The following is a 24,275-nucleotide window of genomic DNA, read 5'->3' on the forward strand; positions in this document are numbered from 1 at the left end:
AGTACATTTATATGAGCTATATGATTTATATGAGCTAACTCATGCTCATGCTGTCCACTCTACAAAGGGCCTGATGGTGCAAGGTTGTGTTGGCCACTCTGAATGGGGCCTGGTGGTGTAAGGTGGAATTGGCCTTTCTGGAAGGGTGGTGCAGGGTTGTGATGGCAAATGGAATACTTGCACACATTTTTAGATTTTTGTTGAGAATCCATCTGGAACTGATAGGGCACGCTCAAAGACAGATTGTCAGTTACCGAAGCCACAGGAACATCTGTTTCTCTACTGGTGACCATCCTCTCGGTAGTGAACAATGAATATATGGATAGATGAAGGGAGGGAATGAATGAAGGAAGGAGAGAGTGTGCACCATCACTGTGCAATTATGTCTGAGTGATACTTTTCTGAATGGTATATTGTAATAACAACGGATTGTTTCAAAACTCAATAGTGACAGGCCAACCTCCCCTTGAAAACAGCAATTTTATCTCAACCCCTGTGGATTACCTTGCCATGTGCGCTACAAATTAAATTATTTCTGAAGCTGTTAACTGATGTCTTTGTGTTCACTTTTCCAACAATCGTTTTCAAAGCCTGCTGGTCTCACATCTCATTATAAACAGTCACAGATAGGCTTACAGTACAGCTCTCTTTTAGAGACATGCCTCTCATTTAGAATTTTCATCCTCATCATTTATCTTCTGCACTTCTACATGAGGTACATGTCAGTCACAGGAGGCTGCTGTGGGCAGTAAGACTTAATGGACGGAACAGAGCAAATGGAATTGTGTCAAACACCTGGAAATGTGTTTAATGTATTTGTTACGATTCCAATAATCCCGCAACAGTCATTTACTATAATTTCATTATTTTTTTTAACCATTTTTGGAGGACACATTTTAGTATTTTTTACATACACATTCTACATACATGGTACTTTTAAATACAGCAATCACATAACATACATGTTTACCTTTCTAGTCGTATAGTATACACAGATTGTGAGCTAAAGATGAAAACCTTTCCTACGAGTATTATTATATTATTTATTGACTGACTATGGCTTTCCAAATCGCCCAGCACTGCTATTTGTAACGTTAATTTTAAGTGAATGTTGTGATGATTTAACCATTCCTGAACCTGTGATCAGAAACAAGCAACATAGGGACAATACTAGTGATTCTGTCTCTTCGCAGCAAAATCTAAGATTGTTGTATGCCCTATATATATATATGTATATATATATATATAGCATTCTGTTGGTGGCAAGAATTTTGTATGATCATTTAAATTGGAAAACTAACTTTTGAATCAAGAGTGGTTTCAAGTAATTGTCATATATTATGTCCATGTAAAAAACCTGTCTGACCAGGATGAACCATATCTGGTAAAACCTTTTTTATTCTATGCATTTTGCCACAATTTTCACATAACAACATGGAAGCAGATGTTCTGAAAGAGCTGCAAAACCTGGACCCATACAAACCCGTACAAATCAGCTGGACTTGACAATCTGGACCCTCTATTTCTGAAACTATCTGCCGCCATTGTCGCAACCCCTATTACCAGCCTGTTCAACCTCTCTTTCATATCGTCTGAGATCCCCAAGGATTGGAAAGCTGCCGCAGTCGTCCCCCTCTTTCTTCCTGGGAAGGAGAGGCGGACCAAAACGCAGCGTGGTTGAAGTTAATGGTATTTTAATAAGAGACACTTACCATGAACAAACTACAAAACAATAAATGTGGCAAAACCGAAACAGCCCTATCTGGTGCAGCAAACACAAAGACAGGAAACAATCACCCACAAAATACCCAAAGAATATGGCTGCCTAAATATGTTTCCCAATCAGAGACAACGATAAACACCGGCCTCTGATTGAGAACCACTCTCAGCAACCATAGACTTACCTAGACAACTAAACTGAACACAACCACATAAATCTAATAAACCCCTAGACAAGACGAACACAATAAATCACCCATATCACACCCTGGCCTAACCAAAATAATAAAGAAAACAAAGATAACTAAGGACAGGGCGTGACAAGTATTGTGTTGAATGGCCTCTAAAAGTACATTTAAAAGTGTCCCATACAATAAGGAGATCTGCTGTGGGATCTGCGGTGTGCAGAAAAAAAGTTAATTCATTATGAATTATTTTGTTTTAGTTAAGAACAAATTGTCATTCAATAGGCTTTGATTAAATTTAAAATATCCCCGTCCACTGGGAAATTCTGGAAGAGTCAGTGGTGGACAAAGTACCCACTATTCATACTTGAGTGAAAGTAAAAATACAAAAACAATTGCGACCTGGCCAAGATAAAGCAAAGCAGTTCGACACATACAACAACACAGAGTTACACATGGAGTAAAACAAACATACAGTCAATAATACAGTATAAACAAGTCTATATACAATGTGAGCAAATGAGGTGAGATAAGGGAGGTAAAGGCAAAAAAAGGCCATGGTGGCAAAGTAAATACAATATAGCAGGTAAAACACTGGAATGGTAGATTTGTAGTGGAAGAGTTTGCAAACTAGAGATAGAAATAATGGGGTGCAAAGGAACAAAATAAATAAGTGAATACAGTTGGGGAAGAGGTAGTTGTATGGGCTAAATTATAGATGGGCTATGTACAGGTGCAGTAACTTGTGAGCTGCTTAAAGCTAGTGAGGGAGATAAGCGTTTCAAGTTTCAGAGATTTTTGTAGTTCGTTCCAGTCATTGGCAGCAGAGAACTGGAAGGACAGGCGGCCAAAGGAAGAATTGGTTTTGGGGGTGACAAGAGAGATATACCTGCTGGAGCGTGTGCTACAGGTGGGTGCTGCTATGGTGAACAGCAAGATGGGATAAGGGGGGACTTCACCTAGCAGGGTCTTGAAGATGACCTGGAGTCAGTGGGTTTGACGATGAGTATGAAACGAGGGCCAGCCAACGAGAGAGTACAGGTCACAGTGGTGGGTAGTATATGGGGCTTTGGTGACAAAACGGATGGCACTGTCATAGACTGCATCCAATTTATTGAATAGGGTATTGGAAGCTATTTTTTAAATGACATCGCTGAAGTCGAGGATCGGTAGGATGGTCAGTTTTACGAGGGTATGTTTGGCAGCATGAGTAAAGGATGATTTGTTGCGAAATAGGACGCCAATTCTAGATTTAACTTTGGATTGAAGATGTTTGATGTGAGTCTGGAAGGAGAGTGTACAGTCTAACCAGACACCTAGGTATTTGTCCACATATTCTAAGTCAGAACCGTCCAGAGTAGTGATACTGAACGGGCGGGCAGGTGCAGGCAGCGATCGGTTGAAGAGCATGCATTTAGTTTTACTTGTATTTAAGAGCAGTTGGGGGCCACGGAAGGAGAGTTGTATGGCATTGAAGCTCGTCTGGAGGGTTGTTAACAGAGTGTCCAAATAAGGGCCAGAAGTATACAGAATGGTGTCGTCTGCGTAGAGGTGGATCAGAGACTCACCAGCAGCAGGAGAGACATCATTGATGTATACAGAGAAGAGAGTCGGCCCAAGAATTGAACCCTGTGGCACCCCCATAGAGACTGCCAGAGGCCCGGACAACAGGCCCTCCGATTTGACACACTGACCTAAATCAGAGAAGTAGTTGTTGAACCAGGCGATGCAACCATTTGAGAAACCAAGGCTATCGAGTCTGCAGTGATTGACAGAGTTGAAAGCCTTGGCCATGTCAATGAATACGGCTGCACAGTATTGTTTCTTATCGATGGCGGTTAAGATATCGTTTAGGACCTTGCACATGGCTGAGGTGCACCCATGACCAGCTCTGAAACCAGATTGCATAGCGGAGAAGGTGCGGTGGGATTCGAAATGGTCGGTAATCAGTTTGTTGACTTGGCTTTTGAAGACCTTAGAAAGGCAGGGTAGGATAGATATAGGTCTGTAGCAATTTGGGTCAAGAGTGTCCCCCCCTTTGAAGAGGGGGATGACCGCAGCTGCTTTCCAATCTTTGGGAATCTCAGACGACACGAAAGAGAGGTTGAACAGGCTTGTAAAAGAGGTTGCAACAATTTTGTCAGATAATTTTTGAAAGAAAGGGATTTTCTAGCCAGATTTTCTAGCCCGACTGATTTGTAGGGGTCCATATTTTGCAGCTCTTTCAGAACATCAGCTGACTGGATTTGGGAGAAGGAGAAATGGGAAAGGCTTGGGCGATTTGCTGTGGGGGGTTCAGTGCTGTTGACTGGGGTAGGGGTAGCCAGGTGGAAAGCATGGCCAGCCGTAGAAAAATGCTTATTGAAATTCTCAATTATAGTGGATTTATCGGTGGTGACAGTAAAATACTACTTGAGTAAAAGTCTAAAGTATTCAGTTTTAAATATACTTCAGTATCAAAAGTAAGTGATTGTAAAAATATACTTAAGTATTAGAAGTTAAAGTTTTAATCATTTCAAATTACTTCTATGAGGCAATACAAACAGCCCAATTGTCTTTTTTTATGGATCGTCAAGGGCACAGTCCAACGCTCAGACATATTTTACAAATGAAGCATGCGTGTTTAGTGAGTCTGCTAGATTAGAGGCAGTAGGTGTGACCAAGGATGTTATCTTAATAAGTGTTTGAATCTGACCATTTTCCTTTCCTGTTAAGCATTCATAATGTAACGAGTACTTTTGGGTGTCACAGGAAATGTATGGAGCAAAAAGTACATTGTTTTCTTTAGGAATGTAAAAGTTGTAAAAAATATAAATTGTAAAGTAGAGTACAGATACCCCAAACTACTTCTGTGGTACTTAAGTACTTTACACCACTGGTAAGTGTTACATGGGGGCCAATTAAATGGTGGTCCGATTGCATTCGGTCTCCTATTAATCGTTTTTAAAACTGTTGATGCCATCAAGAATGAGGAAATAATCACGACGGCTGAAATCATTACCACGAGCCCATTCTCCCCAATTATGTTGCCACCAACCTCCTGTGATGGCAATACTCAAAAGTAGCTTTCTCCACTTGCCTCATTTCCTTGATCCAAACTGACTTAGGGCAACAAACCGTGGGCCTCCAGCCATGTTACTGTCATCCTGTCTATTCAGATCAGTGCTTAAAAGAAAAGGCAAGGGGAAGGAGGCCACTAAAGTCTTGAGATGCAGCCATTGTATTTATGGCTTATGACATCGTTTGTCCATAGTTGCTACATGCCATATATTGACTGTATATCTTCTCCCTTTAGATATCGGGTGCCCTGGAAAAAGGAAGTCATGTGACCGCCCGTACCCCGAATATAACCCTTATTTCACGTGGAGCGTGGTGGTGGCGGAGAACCCTTGGGAAGAGGGAAACGAGAGGATGGAAAGGAAAGGAGGAAGTCCACAGGGCTGGGAGGAAGGTATGAATAAAGGTATCACAATTCCCTCCGAGCCAGGGAAGTACCTTCTACATAATTGCATGTTTCATATAGTAATTCCAAAATTATTCAGGAGTACCGTGTCCATATTACAGCCTCAGTCAGCAGGACTTAACTGGAGTCATTGTCTTTCATACACGGGTGACAACCAACACTCATACCTAAGATTCTTTTCAGAAATGATGTGTGCTTGTTCAGGAATAACTCTAATTGGAAAAGCTGCATTTGTGTTTGTTCTACAACCTTGGTTCAACCAATACAGTTGACAACAGTGGTGCTACAGGAGAAAAGTGAATAGATAATCTCATACTATGAGAACACAAAAGCAGAACCATACACTGCTGAAGGTTAAAAAGATTTGCTTTTAATTGGGGGAACGACATGCATCAAAGTTCAACTCTACATTGAGTTTACAAAATATTAACATTAAGAACACCTTCTATTTCCATGACATAGACTGACCAGGTGAAAGCTATGATCCCTTATTGATGTCACTTGTTAAATCCACTTAAAATCAGTGTAGATGAAGGGTAGGAGAGAAGTTACATAACGAAACAATTGAGACAATTGAAATGGGGATTGTGTATGTGTGCCATTCAGAGGGTGAATTGGCAAGACAAAAGATGTAAGGGCCTTTGAATGGGATATGGTAGTAGGTGCCAGTAGGTACTCCGGTTTATATCAAAAACTGAAACGCTGCTCAACTCAATATTAGGAAGGTATTCCTAATGTTTGATATACTCAGTGTATTTCAGTGTTATTGAGAAACCTTGAATAGTCTTCCTTTTGAAGAGAGGTAAGTATGAGTGAGTTGTTTGTAAAATGAGAAATCATCTTCTTTCAGTCCATTTCCAGAAGCAATGTTGTACATTTACTTACATGCTATTATGATTGTTATCATGTCCCCCCAAGTACCTGGGTCGGGACATATGTTTTATTGTGGATAAGGAACTTGACGGGTAGCAGGGAGTTTAGATCCAATGCTCTTGGTAGTGGTTGGGGGTTGGCTAAACAAAGGAAGGAATTTAAAATGCGTAATCGAAAGCGAGAAAAAGAGAGAGAAAGAAAGTGAGAGCCGGTGGGATGGTCAAATGTCTGGGTAGGTCCTGTATGACTCTCTGTCTTCTATGTTTTTTCATCTGCAGAACAACGGCATCAGAGTCCACATTAATCCATAAAGCATTTGTCTAGAAAGTTTATGCATTTATTTCCATTTCAAAGAAGGGATAGTGATGGAATGAGAGAGAGAGAGAGAGAGAGAGAGAGAGATAGGAGTGATGGTGCGAGAGAAGGAGAGAGAGGTGTGTGTGTGGTGGGGGTTAAGGATTGATGCATTCATTTCTGTTTCAGAGAAGCAATAGAGTGATGAAATGAGAGAGTGAAAGAGAGAGAGAAGTTGTGTGTGTGGTGGGGGATTGGGGTTGGGTCCTACAAAGCTTCCTCATTAGTCAGTCAGGTGGCACATTGTTCCGAGAATTACAAGCTCTTGAGGCACAACTTCTGCACTTCAAAGGAAAATCAAAACAAATCTCAATGCAGTCCAGACACCTCTCTCTCTCATTCCCACTTTCAATCGCAACAATTGCCTTCTAATGTGTGAGGGTGTCCGGAAAGTCTTTGAAATTGCAAGGTAATGATAGCAACTAAAAACTACCCACATAAAACAGTCCAAACAAACATAATGGGAAATTGATCATAGATGGTATCTCATAAATGTTTAACTGCAGATACATTCTGAGTTTGTTTTGCCACAGTGGACCAGAAAATCAGACATAACTAATGAAATTTTTGTGAAATGTCTAAATCAAACCCGGCGGCAGGTAGCCTAGTGGTTAGAGTTTTGGGCCAGTAACCGAAATGGCTGCAAGCTCGAATCCCCGCGCTAACAAGGTAAAAATCTTCCCTTCTGCCCCTGAACAAGGCAGCTTATCTACTGTTCCTAGGCCATCATTGTAAATAATAAGTTGTTCCTAACTGACTTGACTAGTGAATAAAGATACAAAAATAAATAAAATAAAAAATCCGACATGTGGTTGGCCTATGAGGTAGCTCATTTTTGGGCTACGACACCCCTTTTTGAGCAACGGAAGGTCATTGCTATTAAATCAAGATGTGTAAGGCCTATGAGGTAGCTTGTGATTTTGGGGTAAGAAGCCCCATTTGAGTAACGAACGGTCATGGCTATTGAATCATATCAACATTTGGAAGGCCTATGAGGTTGCAGATTTTTGGGGGTAAGAAGCACCCTTACAGTAATGCACACAGTCACATCAACATGCGGGGGCCTAGGAGCTAGCTCATGTTTTAACAAGGTTAAGAAGCCCCCTTTTGAGTGACCAACAGCCATTGCTATTGAATCACATGTGGCAGACCTATGAGGTAGCTAATTCTTGGGGTACAAGAATCATCCTTTGAATAACGCGCAGTCATAGCTATTGAATCTCGTCCTCTCAGTTGACCGTGGCATTGAATATTTACGGAAAGCTCAGATGAGAATTTGTAAACTCCTATACCTGATAGGAAACATAATTATACATGCTCTCTGAAACAGGGCCGTGCGCAGACAGACCTTTTGGGGACGTGCAATTCTATAAAACATGTTGGTATCCCAAAAAAAGAATTCCCGCAACCGCGGTCACAGACACATTGAGCAGTTATTACAAGAAGAGAGGAAAGCAGCACAATCTGACACATTGAGCAGTTATTACAAGAAGAGAGGAAAGCAGCACAATCTGATTAACAAAACCATTTTGAACTGAATTAAATGATGCATATATAAATTGATTTGCATTTTAATGAGGGAAATAAGTATTTGACCCCCTCTCAATCAGAAAGATTTCTCGCTCCCAGGTGTCTTTTATACCGTTAATGAGCTGAGATTAGAGCACACTCTTAAAGGGAGTGCTCCTAATCTCAGTTTGCTACCTGTATGAAAGACACCTGTCCACAGAAGCAATCAATCAGATTCCAAACTCTCCACCATGGCCAAGACCAAAGAGCTCTCCAAGGATGCCAGGGACAAGATTGTAGACCTACTACACAAGGCTGGAATGGGCTACAAGACCATCGCCAAGCAGCTTGGTGAGAAGGTGACAACAGTTGGTGCGATTATTCGCAAATGGAAGAAACACAAAAGAACTGTCAATCTCCCTCGGCCTGGGGCTCCATGCAAGATCTCACCTCGTGGAGTTGCAATGATCATGAGAACGGTGAGGAATCAGCCCAGAACTACACGAGAGGATCTTGTCAATGATCTCAAGGCAGCTGGGACCATAGTCACCAAGAAAACAATTGGTAACACACTACGCCGTGAAGGACTGAAATCCTGCAGCGCCCGCAAGGTCCCCCTGCTCAAGAAAGCACATATACATGCCCGTCTGAAGTTTGCCAATGAACATCTGAATGATTCAGAGGACAACTGGGTGAAAGTGTTGTGGTCAGATGAGACCAAAATGGAGCTCTTTGGCATCAACTCAACTCGCCGTATTTGGAGGAGGAAAAATGCTGCCTATGACCCCAAGAACACCCTCCCCACTGTCAAACATGGAGGTGGAAACATTATGCTTTGGGGTGTTTTTCTGCTAAGGGGACAGGACAACTTCACCGCATCAAAGGGATGATGGACGGGGCCATGTGCCGTCAAATCTTGGGTGAGAACCTCCTTCCCTCAGCCAGGGCATTGAAAATGGGTCGTGGATGGATATTCCAGCATGACAATGACCCAAAACACACGGCCAAGGTAACAAAGGAGTGGCTGAAGAAGAAGCACATTAAGGTCCTGGAGTGGCCGAGCCAGTCTCCAGACCTTAATCCCATAGAAAATCTGTGGAGGGAGCTGAAGGTTCGAGTTGTTCAATTTATAACATTTGTTTTTCTGGATTTTTTTTGTTGTTATTCTGTCTCTCACTGTTCAAATAAACCTACCATTAAAACTATAGACTGATAATTCCTTTGTCAGTGGGCAAACGTACAAAATCAGCAGGGGATCAAATACTTTTTTCCCTCACTGTATATCCAACCCAACTCCATCTGTTGCCACTATCATGTATCCCAATGGTTTTCAAACTTTTTGACTCGCAACCCCCCAAAAAGGGCACGTTGGAGATTGAAAGGGCAAAGGGGCATGTCCTCTGCACAGGTAGAGCCATATATGTGCACCTGCCTGCCCTGAAATCATTGTAACACTTGCCTCACTTGCAAGACTCCAGAAAAATCATGCGAAAACATTTATGAAATTTGACTCTTCCGACTGTTCCCGAATCTTATAAACTCAACTTTTCTCAAAGAGTGGAAGGTAGGATTTGTGCCGAAGTCATGAATTTACAATTGTAATATTACATGGATGAATTTGTCACGTTCTGACCTTAGTTCCTTTATTATGTCTTTCTGTTAGTTTGGTCAGGGCGTGAGTTGGGGTGGGTAGTCTGTGTTCTTTTTTGTATGTAGTATTTATGTGTTTGGCCTGCTATGGTTCTCAATCAGAGGCAGGTGTCATTTTTGTCTCTGGTTGAGAACCATACTTAGGCAGCCTGTTTTTCCCACTTGAGTTGTGGGTGATGGCTTTCTGTCTCTGTGTCTTCACCAGAAAGAACTGTTTTGTTTTTCGTTTCTGTCTTTCACTTTGTGATTTTGTATTTTCGTGTTCAGTGACTTTTCATTAAAAATGACAAGACTTACCACGCCTCACATTGGTCTGATCTCTCATACTCCTAGTCAGTGGAGGACGAATGCCGTTACAGAATTACACAAGGAGGATGTGATGACATGCTATTTATCGAATAATTAACTATGATTATAATTATGTGATTCAATTAATCCTGTATCCATTCATTCAGCCACCTGGGGCACCATGAGAAAAGTGTGTTAAATTAATGAGTTAAGGTTTCCCAAATTAACTTTCAGAATATATCGATTCATAGCATTCACTAATTTGATTAATTTCCTCATCAGTCTCATTCTGAACGTTGCATAATTCGTAAATCTGCACATACCCGGGTCTCACCACTAATCATTCTGTACAACACAAATTTAGTTGAATATTTATTTAATCACAAGCTAAATGATAATATAACATACACATACACAAACAGTCTTGGTTATTGGTGAGAACTTAATACAATGACAACACAAACTTAATACAATGACAACACAAGAAGTGTCATACACAAGAAGGAGATTTAAATAAAGAGAGAGAAAGCAAGAGAGAAAAGCAACACTTGGATAAATTTGTAAACTATGCTTAGTTTAGCCCTAACACCTTGCCCCGAACTGTCGCTATTATGGGTTAAAATTGTAATGCATGTATATACAGTGGGGCAAAAAAGTATTTAGTTAGCCACCAATTGTGCAAGTTCTCCAAATTAAAAAGATGAGAGAGGCCTGTCATTTTCGTCATAGGTACATTTCAACTATGACAGACAAAATGAGAAGAAAAAATCCAGAAAATCACATTGTAGGATTTTTAATGAATTTATTTGCAAATTATGGTGGAAAATAAGTATTTGGTCACCTAGAAACAAGCAAGATTTCTGGCTCTCACAGACCTGTAACTTCTTCTTTAACCCCTAGTGAAATCCCATCCCGTGAACGGGACCGTTGTCATCATCTGACACTAATTAGCATATCGCAACGGACGTAAATATTCCTAGAAAATATTCCTATTCATGACAATCACAAATGAAATATATTGAGACACAGCTTATCATTTTGTTAATCACCCTGTCATCTCAGATTTTCAAAATATGCTTTACAGCCAAAGCTAGACAAGCATTTGTGTAAGTTTATCGATAGCCTAGCATAGCATTTTGTCCAGCTAGCAGAAGGAAACTTGGTCTAAGAAATCAGAAAAGCAATCAAATTAAATTGGTTTACCTTTGAGCTTTGGATGTTTTCACTCACGAGACTCCCAGTTAAATAGCAAATGTTCCTTTTTTCCGTAGGCGAAATAGCTCCGTTTGTTCTTCACGTTTGGCTGAGAAATCGCCCGGAAATTGCAGTCACGAAAACGGCTAAAAGTATGTTGACGCAATGTTGACGTTCAGGCTGATTTTTCAAAATAACAGCCTGAAACTATGTATTGTGACACTAGACACATTAGGGAAGCCATAGAAAAAGTAATCCGGTTGATAGCCCATTCACTGCTCAATAGGAATGCAGAGCATTCTAAATAAGAGTCCCTTCCTGTTTGGATTTTTCTCAGGCTTTCACCTGCAACATCAGTTCTGTTATACTCAGACAATATTTTTACAGTTTTGGAAACTTTAGAGTGTTTTCTATCCTAAGCTGTCAATTATATGCATATTTTAGCATCTTGTCCTGACAAAATATCCCGTTTACTATGGGAACATTATTTTTCCAAAAATGAAAATACTGCCCCCTAGTCACAAAAGGTTAAGAGGCTCCTCTGTCCTCCACTCGTTACCTGTATTAATGGCACCTGTTTGAACTTGTTATCAGTATAAAATACACCTGTCCATAACCTCAACAGTCACACTCCAAACTCCACTATGGCCAAGACCAAAGAGCTGTCAAAGGACACCAGAAACAAAATTGTAGACCTGCACCAGGCTGGGAAGACTGAGTCTGCAATAGGTAAGCAGTTTGGTTTTAATAAATCAACTGTGGGAGCAATTATTAGGAAATGGAAGACATACAAGACCACTGATAATCTCCCTCGATCTGGGGCTCCACGCAAGATCTCACCACGTGGGGTCAAAATGATCATAAGAACGGTGTGCAAAAATCCCAGAACCACACGGGAGGACCTAGTGAATGACCTGCAGAGAGCTGGGACCAAAGTAACAAAGCCTACCATCAGTAACACTCTACGCCGCCAGGGACTCAAATCCTGCAGTGCCATACGTGTCCCCCTGCTTAAGCTAGTACACGTCCAGGCCCGTCTGAAGTTTGCTAGAGAGTGTTTGGATGATCCAGAAGAAGATTGGTAGAATGTCATATGGTCAGATGAAACCAAAATATAACTTTTTGGTAAAAACTCAACTTGTCGCGTTTGGAGGACAAAGAATGCTGAGTTGCATCCAAAGAACACCATATCTACTGTGAAGCATGGGGATGGAAACATCATGCTTTGGGGCTGTTTTTTTGCAAAGGGACCAGGATGACTGATCCGTGTAAAGGAAAGAATGAATGGAGCCATGTATCGTGAGACTTTGTGTGAAAACCTCCTTCCATCAGCATGGGCATTGAAGATGAAACGTGGCTGGGTCTTTCAGCATGAAAATGATCCCAAACACACTGCCTGGGCAACGAAGGAGTGGCTTCGTAAGAAGCATTTCAAGGTCCTGGAGTGGCCTCGCTAGTCTCCAGATCTCCAGAGTTGAAAGTCCGTGTTGCCCAGAAACAGCCCCAAAACATCATCTAGAGGAGATCTGCATGGAGGAATAGGCCAAAATACCAGCAACAGTGTGTGAAAACCTTGTGAAGACTTACAGAAAACGTTTGACCTCTGTCATGGCCAAAAGGGTATATAACAAAGTATTGAGATAAACTTTTGTTAAGGACCAAATACTCATTTTCCACCCTAATTTGCAAATATTTTTTTTTCTCATGTTGTCTGTCATAGTTGAAGTGTACCTATGATGAAAATTACAGGCCTCTCTCATCTTTTTAAGCGGGAGAACTTGCACAATTGGTGGCTGACTAAATACTTTTTTTCCCCACTGTACGTGTTGAATGTCTGGTGGGCATCTCTGATGTTCGGTCTTTCGGCTTCAGGTGTAAGTCTCTGATTCTTCTTCAAGATGTCACAATGTCCTTTCTCTTAGTTGTCTGTTTCCTTGCACTCGTTCTGCGAGACTGGGCTTCTGAGGAGGCTAATCAGCCATGTCGACACTACCAGCATTGTAATGGAAGCACTATGTGACTAATCGTGGACCCTAGCTGTAGCGTGTGGTCCTCTAGTTTGATATGTAAATTCTTAACACACATGTTTTATGCCCCAGGGTAGCAAGGGGCATTCCCATCTTCAAGACACGTTCTCTGGGTTCCCAAGGGTGTAGCTAGTTATGAGGAAAGGTATCACAAATGGCTATGATCTCATTATACAACTAAAATCACAGCCTCATCATCAAAAAAACATTATCTTTGATGCAAACATCATATACACATTATGAAAACTCTTCAAGTTGTAATGCTTTTGTCATAACGTCCTCATTTAACTTTTAATGACATTACAAAATCGACATTCATTTTCATCTATCAGTGTTACCACAATTTTGCCTGATGAAATATAATGTCCCAAAGTCCATTTATTACATGTTACAGTTCTGAGGTAAACTCTCCCTAAGGCACACACAGACATTCCAATCTCCAACTCTAAAGGAAGAAGGATTAGAATATACGATGGGCATGAGGCGTCATGAACCCCCACCCCATCAATTCCTCTATAACACTTTCCCTCTGCAGGAGGGAGAGATATCTCTGTAGAACTGTGATCCGCTGTTACCTGATCCTCACAGGCCAGTCATGACAATGCTAAAAAATGTGGCACTTAAAGTGATCTGACTTTAAAGCAACAGCCAACTCAACAGTTACCTGTTCAGGCCCTGTCTCTCGCTTCCCTCCCACCACATGCAACCACGCTGCAACCATAAAAGTCATGTACATGTGGGTAACAATAAAAATAGAGAGCACTTTACATGGTTCAAGGTAAAAAGAAGCAAAGTGCAAAGAAAGTGTATGTGCACAATCACCTCAACCCGTCAGACATGGCTCAATGCAGTGGGCGTGCTTTGAATGATTAGACGAAGCTGCCGTCTCAGTGTATTCTACCAGTGCCTGCAATTTATAGGGATGAAAATAAGGGATGAATAGTTCAATGAATATGATACGGGGAAATGCCAGATCTATTTACTCTTCCATTATTCTCCGGTGATGGCATATTTTGAGACTGTCAAACTTCATTGCCTTCATGTGGGGATACTGGGAACCTGTGATTCATGGCAATACTAGCTTGGTGCTTTTAAGTGAGGGCTGTGGGTAACTTATCATGCAAAGGTTGATGAAGCATGGATGTGTCTTTTGGGCCATCGGAAGTGGGCAATTGCTTTGGCATACATCCAGTGCATTCGGAAAGTATTCAGACCCCTTCAACTTTTTTTCACCTCATCAATCTACACACAAAAGCTCTGTCAGGTTGGATGTGGAGCGTCGCTGCACAACTATTGTCAGGTCTTTCCAGAGACATTTGATCGGGTTAGAGTCCGGGCTTTGGCTGGACCACTCAAGGACATTCAGAGACTTGTCCCGAAGCCACTCCTGCGTTGTCATGCCTGTGTTTAGGGTCATTGTCCTGTTGGAAGGTAAACCGTTGCCCCAGTCTGAGGTCCTGAGTGCTCTGGAGCAGGTTTTCATCAAGGATCTATTTGTACTTTGCTTTGTTCATCTTTCCCTTGATCCTGACTAGTCTCGCAGTCCCTGCTGCTTTAAAACATCCCCTCAGCATGATGCTGCCACCACCATGCTTCACCGTAGGGATGGTGCCTGGTTTCCTCCAGATGTGACGATTGGCATTCAGATCAAAGAGTTCAATCTTGTTAGTCCTTTAGGTTTCCTTTTGACTAACTCCAAGTGTGCTGTCTTGTGACTTTTACTGACAAGTGTCTTCTGTGTGAGATGTGAGTACTGACAAGATGGTTGTCCTTCTGGAAGGTTCTGATATCTCCACAGAGGAACTCTGGAGCTCTGTCATATTGACCATAGGGTTCTTGGTCACCTCCCTGACCAAGGCCCTTATCCCCAGCTTGCTCAATTTGGCTGTACGGTCAGCTGTAGGAAGAGTCTTGGTGTTTCCAAACTTCTTCCACTTAAGAATGATGGAGGCCACTGTGTTCTTGGGGACTTTCAATGCTGCAAAAAAAAATGGTGATACACTTTTGCAGATCTGTGCCTCGGCACAATCCTGTATCGACGCTCTACTGAAAAATCCCTTGACCTAATGGCTTGTTTTCTTCTCTGACATGCGCCGTCAACTATGGGACCATATATAGACAGGTGTGCTTTCCAAATCATGCTCAATCAATTTAATTTACTACAGGTGTACTCCAATGAAGTTGTAGAAACATCTCAAGGATGATCAATGGAAACAGGATGCACCTGAGCTCCATTTTGTGTCTCATAGCAAAGTGTTCTGAATACTTATGTAAATTAGTTTTTGTTTATTTATTTTACATTTTTAAACATTCCTAAAAACCTGTTCTCACTTTGTCATGATGGGGTATTGTGTGAAGATGCATAAGTAAACATTTTTATTTAATCCATTTTAGAATAGGGCTGTAATGTAACAAAATGTGGAAAAAGGGAAGGGGTCTGAATACTTTCAGAACGCACTGTATGTTCATACACTTCTAGATACTGTATATAATTGTTGGGGAAAGGGAAACTACTTGACTTAAACCCTTTTTCTCTTCGGGGAGCAAAGACAATTCACAAAATCGAGTTTGGTGCTGAGTGTGTTGTTCAGTGTTCTTTCAAGGATGATCCTGTTTCTTTTAGTTCTGCCTCCACAGACCTTCTCCAGCTGTTCCTGGGTCTTTCTGGTTTTCTTTTCCCCTGTGGGTTCCAGGTCAGAGCTTATCTGGTCGTGTTGGTGGGTGGTTTCCTCAAGGTATGCCCAATCCATCGTCATTTTCCAGAAATCTCTTTGTTTTGTATGGTGTTTGGCCAGTACATCCCTTGGAGACTAAAATGTATTTTCTTACAGACCATTGAAAGTATTCAGTAAATGCACCTCACTTTCAGACAGCACCATTTTTAGAGTTAGTATTCCTACTTTAAGGTTCACCAATATTTCTTATGTTTTTACTGACTTGGCACAGAACAAAGCCTACATCTCTTTGAAGCCTATACTGATTTGGTTTGTCCTGGAGTAAGTACTCTTAATTTATAGCTAATCCCACTCAGGGGGTGGAACTCTTTATCCCCACGAGCAAGCCAGGGCTTAGCGTAGCATGCTAGGTGACCGCACCACACCCTGCTCTGCCCAATTTGTGATCTGAGAGGTGACGATTTGCCATTCTAGAGATGCGGCTAATGCAACACCTTGGGGCAATGATGCCCTTGACCAGGCGATTAGCATATGGGATCATGGGGTAGAATTCAGATTATCTTGGTTCATGTTAAGGCTGTGTGACTGCAAAGGCTGGGTTCAGTGTCAGAAGGCACGACGGAAGTGTTTGTCCACAGTGGTGAACAGGTGGCAATAGGAGACATTGGCTTAAATCATAGCCAGGCTAAAGGTGGCAGTGGGGAAATCTGCATAGCCTGTCAAGTAACTGTACAGTTGTCTTTGAGCCAAATATGGCTGGTGTGGCGACTAGAGCAGATTACAAATGAATCACCTATGTCAAGTATGGAGTCTGAAGAGATTTCAATGGGAGTTCAGATTTAGAAGAGATCAAGCCCGATAAGAAAGATAAAATGATTTCCAAAGGGTTGGCTTCTCTCGCGACCCCTCAATTTGAGAGGGCCGTTCTCAATTCCACATCTAGCCCCCACTGTCACTCACACAGGATTAGTGTGAACATGATTACACATGATTTTCACTCACACACGTCATCAGCTGGCCCAGAGGGGGACCTGCAGGGTAGAAATATCCTGTAAGCCGCTTGTTTGCAGCGGCCATTAATTTGTTTGTATTCAACGGAGTGCCCCAAAGCCAGCTTTTTTGTTTTGAATGGGGACAGGAGCAGAGTGTGGGACTTCTCAACCTTGCTATGCCAAAAGGGAAGAAAGAGAGAGAGAGTGAGACAGAGGGGGGAATAAGGACGTGAAGGTGGGTGGCTGCATCTATTTTCCTAAACCTGCTGTTGCTGTGTTATTGATAGATTATCTTCAGGGCAGAACCCATGAGCTGGAGAATTCAACACATTTTTCACATACTTATACCTTTGTCAGTCTGCCTGTAATACTAAGTGACTCAAATATCAGATCGGGGTCTTGTGACAATAAACATCGGAACTGACAGGAGCATTTTCTAGGGAAACAATTATCCTGGACTCATTGAGGCTGTCCTAATATGGATATCGTACTTGTGCATACAGGCTAGACACAGACACACAGATTCTTGTTTGCAATGCAGGCCTTTACATCTTTAAAAATGTAATAACGTACCTGCTAATGTGGTGACATTATCAAGCAATTTCTGCAAGTGAATTTGGATGTTTACTGTGAGGCCTGGGATCTACTTCATAGGCCAGACACACACTCACCTCTTCTGTCTGTGACACATACTAATACAGTTGTAAGCAAATAGAATGATGCACCTTGTACACTTTGGAAAGAATAAATCATTTAGTGAAGCAATTATCTTCAAAGGGAAAGTGAGTGTTGTTAGGGAGTACATGCAGCAGCAATTATCTCAGAGGCAAAATTTCAGGAGGTAGGTTCTATTACATTGATTTTCTTAATGCTTATTTTTTCGTCACAGACACCAGAAACTGTTCCTCTGAAGTACTAAGAAACATCCAAATTGAAGGTTGAGAAAAAACTAACTCAAAGTTGCTCCTGCATTGCTTCTTAAAACCGTCCACTCAAATGGGTCTCTAGAGTAAACTGCAACAAGATTCCAGAAAGGCCTGCATAGATATTTGTACCAGTCGCACTCAGGCTGGTAATTAAAGTACCAAAAATATATTTATTTACTTGCCACTTCATTTGTTTACCTACAGTTGCATTTCCTTGTCCATCCAATTTATTTAGAGGGCAAACATTTTGGATCTCCCTGTTGAACCCGTGGTGACCCTTCCCCCCTCCTCTCCCCTGTAACTATTTCCCAGGTCTTTGCTGTAAATGAGAATGTGTTCCCAGTAAACTTACCTGGTAAAATAAGGATTAAATGACAACAGTCTAATTGGTCCAATCAAAATAACCCTTTATTTAATGACTGATTTCTGCATGGTTACGGTTGTTATGATACTTAAACTGTGTTTGCTCCCCTCTAATACACTTTTTCAATCCTGGTCCACAGGATTTGCAGGCGTTTGTTCTCGCCCAGCACAAACAGACTTGATACAGCAAATGAAATTATTATCAGGCCTTTGTCAGGTGTGCCATACTGAGTCATAACAAATGCCTGCACACTCAGTGAGTCTCTGGGTGCAGGATAGAATGACACCGTACCCTAAAGCACATGGTGCTGAAAAACTAAACCTGTTGCACACCTTTACAGTACAACAAGGCCACATGACACGCCTCCTGATTCGTCTCCAATATAGCATGAATGGCTCTAGGGGAGGACACGATATACTGCAGCTGCCAAGCATTTTAAAACTCTGTCTTTGCAGGCCTTGGGTACTCTGTGCTTTGCGGTCAAGGTTTTCTGTCTGAAGTGTATTTCTCTGCGAAAGTAGAGAGGCAACAACAAACAGCAGCATGGCTGGGCAGGCAAGAAAGATGGCAATAGTTGTTGTGGGCGTGGCTAGCTACTGGCAAAGGGAGATGGTTGATTTTGTGTCTCGGCTGGCGCCTGGCTGGTACTGTATTCGTCTTTATCTGCTGCTTCATCAGCCAAGAGTGGAGTGACAAAGTTGTGTCTGCAACAGACACTCTCGATGAGAGAGTAAAATAAAATAGTTGGTGAAGTGAGTAGAAGGGTTGAGTTGCTCAGAGATACACCATGCTTGAGTCATATGATATATTGATTAAGTCATCATACTGCATACTGTACATTTAAATAACTACAGTAGTGAGGTGGTTGTAGCCTTTGAGGTTCGAGAGTAATCTGTATGAGTAGTATGTTACTTGAGTCATACCATTCATTCAAAGACTTAGCAAGGTAGATGGTGGACCTGAGGTTAGAGAAGCAGGGCCACTAACCAGAGGGTTGTTGGTTGGAATTCCAGGTGACCTGGAGGAATCTGGTGGGTTCCTGACATGAATATCCCAGGTGCTATCCACTGCTACTGTGCATCTTGAGCAAGACACTTAACCGCTAAAACTGCTTTAGGAGTGCTGCAGATCTTCATTTGATTATCCTGTTGTTATAGGAATTTTCCTACACAGCAGTAAATTAAAACTTATAGTGTATTCAAGGTGTAAAAAGACTTCAAAAGTTTGTACATTCCACTTTATAATTTCAGTCTTGCTTTGTCCTAACAAAAAATGTCTTTGTATATGTTATTACATAAAGCCGTGAATAATTATTGGATATCAGAGCAGTGGTAACCTACCAGCACCACCAGCATTACCACTTTACTGAAGCGGAAGCGAATCCTTTGTTCGCACCATCCAGAGCAATTGAACTGATTCCAGAGGCCGACCCAAAACAACGCCTGCGGAGTAGATATTCGGAGCGGTCTTCTAGTCCGATTTAGGAGGTGCGCACACCACCCACCGCTTCCGAGTATATTACTCGCTAATGTTCAGTCCCAAGACAACAAATTTGACAAGATCAGGAAAATAATTTATTTCCAGATAGACATCAGGGATTGTAATGTTTCCTCCTTTAAAAGTTGTGAGCTTGTTCGAGAGATGTTTATTCCTGTCAGCACAATGAACTTACAATCCAGATGGCTGGACTTTCTCCTACTATATAAGCCGAGAGAGTGATGTTTACAACCTTTAAAGGAGGAACCACTGTAACATCGCCTTAAAAACAGGCCTTATTTTAGTGCATTTTTCACCCTGTCAGTTCTATTGAGCACCGTGGCACCAACTCGCCTTCTGAACGTTTTATTCACAGCTTATTGTTCAACATCACAATTCCTGCTTTGTTATTGTTGACAATGAGACCTGCTCACGTTGGTTAATAGTTCAAATGTAAACAAGAAAAATGATTTCGGAGCTCTGTGGTCTTCCCATTGTTTTCTATTGGGGAAATATAGGCATGTCTGTCTATTTCACCAATTATCTCGCAATGTGTATATTTAGATTTTTTTCAAGTCGGGTGTAACTGGTGCAAAATGGCAATCTAGTGTTCCAATTTAGCTCTGAGACCTGGTTTTTCAGCCTTGGGTGAGAGGGTCCCCGGTTTGAGCCCATGTAGAGGCGAGGAGATCTAAAACTGTCCAGGTTTTATAGATGGCCAGAGACCAGAAATAGTCAATTTTTATTTTCCCCCTACTTTTTCATTACGCAGACATAAGCACAGTTGACACCATCTGCATGTTTACCATTTTCAGTTTCGTCCAATGAACAAATTGTAGTGTCAAATTGTAGTGGATTTCTGACCTTAGTCAAAACAGGGTTTGCCATTTTCCATTAATTTGCTCTATTTGGTTAACCGTCAGCCTTGGGTGAATTTTGACTTGTTCTACTGTCCAGCCTATAGATGGCCAAAATTTACTGCATGTCCATTTCTTTGTTGGCCTATTATTTGGTTAGGTCCCAATCAGAGCATTCTGTTGGCCTAGTATGGTTCCCAATCAGAGCATTCTGCTCCTGAGTGGCTTGCTTGCAGGCGTGCTGGCAGGATGTGGCAGCATATTCTGTTGTGCGTCAAGAACTCTGCATACAGTAGCACGTTTGTTTGAAGGTGTGATTATTCACAGACTAATTGTTATATGCTATGGATGCACATTTGTGTCTTTTTGTCGAGATCAAACCTTTTTTATTTTCAATCAAAAATAATTGTTCTGAAAGCAACATTTTTCTGCCACAAAGGAAGTCAAAGCAGACACCTACGAAGATGGCATCTCAGGTAAGCAGCACAGGGCTGTATTGACGTATCCAACAAATGACATCTGCTGCTTAAGATTGAACGGTCATATCTCAGTTATTGTTTTCATGTCTATAAAAAATTATCTGTTATTTTTACTTTCAGAGAGAGAGCTGACCAAGGCGTCGAAAATATACAGTTGAAGTCGGAAGTTTACATACACCTTAGCCAAATACATTTAAACTCAGTTTTTCACATTTCCTGACATCTAATCCTAGAAAAAAGTACCTGTCTTAGGTCAGTTAGGATCACCACTTTATTGTAAGATAGTAAAATGACAATAATAATGGAGATTATTTATTTCAGTGTTTATTTCTTTCATCACATTACCAGTGGGTCAGAAGTTTACATATACTCAATTAGTATTTGGAAGCTTCCCACAATAAGTTGGGTGAATTTTGGCCCATCCCTCCTGACAGATCTGGTGTAACTGAGTCAGGTTTGTAGGCCTCCTTGCTCACACACGCTTTTTCAGTTCTGCCCACAAATTTTCAATGGGATTGAGGTCAGGGCTTTGTGATGGCCACTCCAATACCTTGACTTTGTTGTCCTTAACCTCTCTGGCCCAGCCGACGCGCTAGCGTCCCACCTTGCCAACAATAAATGCAAATGCGCTACGCCAAATGCTAATAGCACTCGTTAATACTCAAACGTTCATTAAAACTTACATGCAGGGTACTCAATTCAAGCTACACTCATTGTGAATCTAGCCAACGAGTCAGATTTGTAAAATGCTTTTCGGCGATAGCATGAGAAGCTATTATCTGATAGCACACCCCGAAATACCAGAAGGGGATGTAAACAAAGGAATTAGCGTTGCCGGCACGACACAAAATGCAGAAATAAAATATAAAACATTCATTACCTTCGAAGAGCTTCTTTGTTGGCACTCCTATATGACCCATAAACATCACAATTGGGTCTTGTTTTGATTAAATCCGTCCTTGTATACCCAAAATGTCCATTTATGACCGTCAGATCCAGGAAAAACACAGTTTTTAAACACAACGTTATTTTTTTAAATTAAAAAAGTTGCCTATAAACTTTGACAAAACACTTCAAACTACTTCTGTAATCCAACTTTAGGTATTAGTAAATGTTAATAAACGATCAAATTGATCACGGAGCGATCTGTATTCAATAGGCACAAGTTTGGAAAACGTAGCCAGCTTTTCCGGTTCCATTTTTCACAGCTGTGGACCTGAAAACCGGCTGTGGCTATTACTCAGATGACCAAGGATTTAGTGGAATCGAAATCACAACACTGGCGACGTCGTGTGGAAGCTGTAGGAACTGTAATCTCACCCTTAAGAATTTTTCCTTCCAATAGACAATACATAGACTGGCGGATTGATTTTTTCTCTGTCGATTTTGTGATCAGGTTTCCTTGCGATTTTGACCACGGAACTCGTTCTGTTATAGTCACAGACACCAATGAACCAGTTCTAGAAACGTCAGAGTGTTTTCTATGCACACATACAAATCATATGCATATACTATATTCCTGGCATGAGTAGCAGGACGTTGAAATGTTGCGTGATTTTTAACAGAATGTTGAAAAAAGTAGCCTGATCTCAAAGAGGTTTTAAGCCATTTTGCCACAACTTTGTAAGTATGCTTGGGGTCATTGTCCATTTGGGACCAAGCTTTAACTTCCTGACTGATGTTTTGAAATGTTGCTTCAATATATCCAAATTATTTTCCCTCCCTCATGATGCCATCTATATTGTGAAGTGCACCAGTCCCTCCTGCAGCAAAGCACCCCCACAACATGATGCTGCCACCCCCGTGCTTCACTGTTGGGATCGTGATTTTCGGCTTGCAAGCCCCCCCCCCTTTTTCCTCCAAACATATTGATGGTCGTTATGGCCAAACAGTTCTTTTTTTGTTTAATCAGACCAAAGGATATTTCTCCAAAAAGTACATTCTTTGTCCCCATGTGCAGTTGCAAACCATAGTCTGGATTTTTTATGGTGGTTTTGGAGCAGTGGCTTCTTCCTTGCTGAGCGGCCTTTCAGGTTATGTCGATATAGGACTCTTTTTATTGTGGATATAGATACTTTTGTACCTGTTTTCCCCGGCATCTTCACAAGGTCCTTTGCTGTTGTTCTGGGATTGATTTGCAATTTTTGCACCAAAGTACATTCATCTCCAGGAGACAGAACCCGTCTCCTTCCTGAGCGGTATGACGGCGGCGTGGTCCCATGGTGTTTACACTTGCATACCATTGTTTGTACAGATGAATGTGGTACCTTCAGGCGTTTGGAAATTGCTCCCAAGAAGGAACCAGACTTGTGGAGGTCTTGGCTGATTTCTTTTGATTTTCCCATGATGCCAAGCAAAGAGCCACTGAGATTGAAGGTAGGCCTTGAAATACATCCACAACTACACCTCCAATTGACTGAAATGATGTAAATTAGCCTACCAGAAGCTTATAAAGCCATGACATCATTTTCTGGACATTTCCAAGCTGTTTAAAGGCACAGTCAACTTAGTGTATGTAATCTTCTGACCCACTGGAATTGTGATACAATGAATTATTAGTGAAATAATCTGTCTAAACAATTGTTGGAAAAATGACTTGTTTCATGGACAAAGTAGATGTCCTAACCGACTTGACAAATCTATAGTTTGTTAACTCTTGAAACTCCCCATCCCGGATACGGGATTGTGAATAAAGCCTCAGGCTCATTAGCATAACGCAACGTTAACGATTTCTGAAAATCGCAAATAAAATGAAAATAATGCGTCTGCTCTCAAGCTTAGCCTTTTCTTAACAACACTGCCATCTCAGATTTTCAAAATATGCTTTTGAACCATAGAAATTGACTAATTTGTGTAAGAGTATGCAAAGCTAGCTTAGCATTTTGAGTAGCATTTAGCACGCAACATTTTCACAAAAACCAGATAACCAAATAAATAAAATCATTTACCTTTGAAGAGCTTCGGATGTTTTCAATGAGGAGACTCTCAGTTACATACCAAATGCGCAGTTTTTCCTGAAAGCGTCTGTGTGTAGGAGAAATCGTTTTTTGTACATCGCATCTGGCTACCGAAACGAACCGAAAATTCAGTCACCTAAACTTTTTCCGAATTAACTACATAATATCGACCGAAACATGGCAAACGTTGTTTGGAATCAATCCTCAAGGTGTTTTTTCACACATCTCTTCATTGATATATCGTTCGTAAGCTTGCATTCTTCTCTAAATTCCATGGAAAAATACTT

The 24,275-nt window shown here is 41.3% G+C and overlaps 1 protein-coding gene across 1 annotated transcript in view; it reads left to right on the top strand.

Moving 5' to 3' along the window:
• The window catches only part of LOC135506266 (ALK tyrosine kinase receptor-like), a 769,161-nt gene that overhangs the window by 341,952 nt on the left and 402,934 nt on the right, over positions 1-24,275 (top strand). The window contains 2 exon segments of the mRNA XM_064925805.1: positions 2,511-2,540; positions 5,244-5,367. Of these exon segments, the coding sequence (XP_064781877.1) occupies positions 2,511-2,540; positions 5,244-5,367 (154 nt within the window).

Source organism: Oncorhynchus masou, chromosome 2, assembly GCF_036934945.1.
Source record: "Oncorhynchus masou masou isolate Uvic2021 chromosome 2, UVic_Omas_1.1, whole genome shotgun sequence".
In the NCBI taxonomy this organism is placed as follows: domain Eukaryota; kingdom Metazoa; phylum Chordata; class Actinopteri; order Salmoniformes; family Salmonidae; genus Oncorhynchus; species Oncorhynchus masou.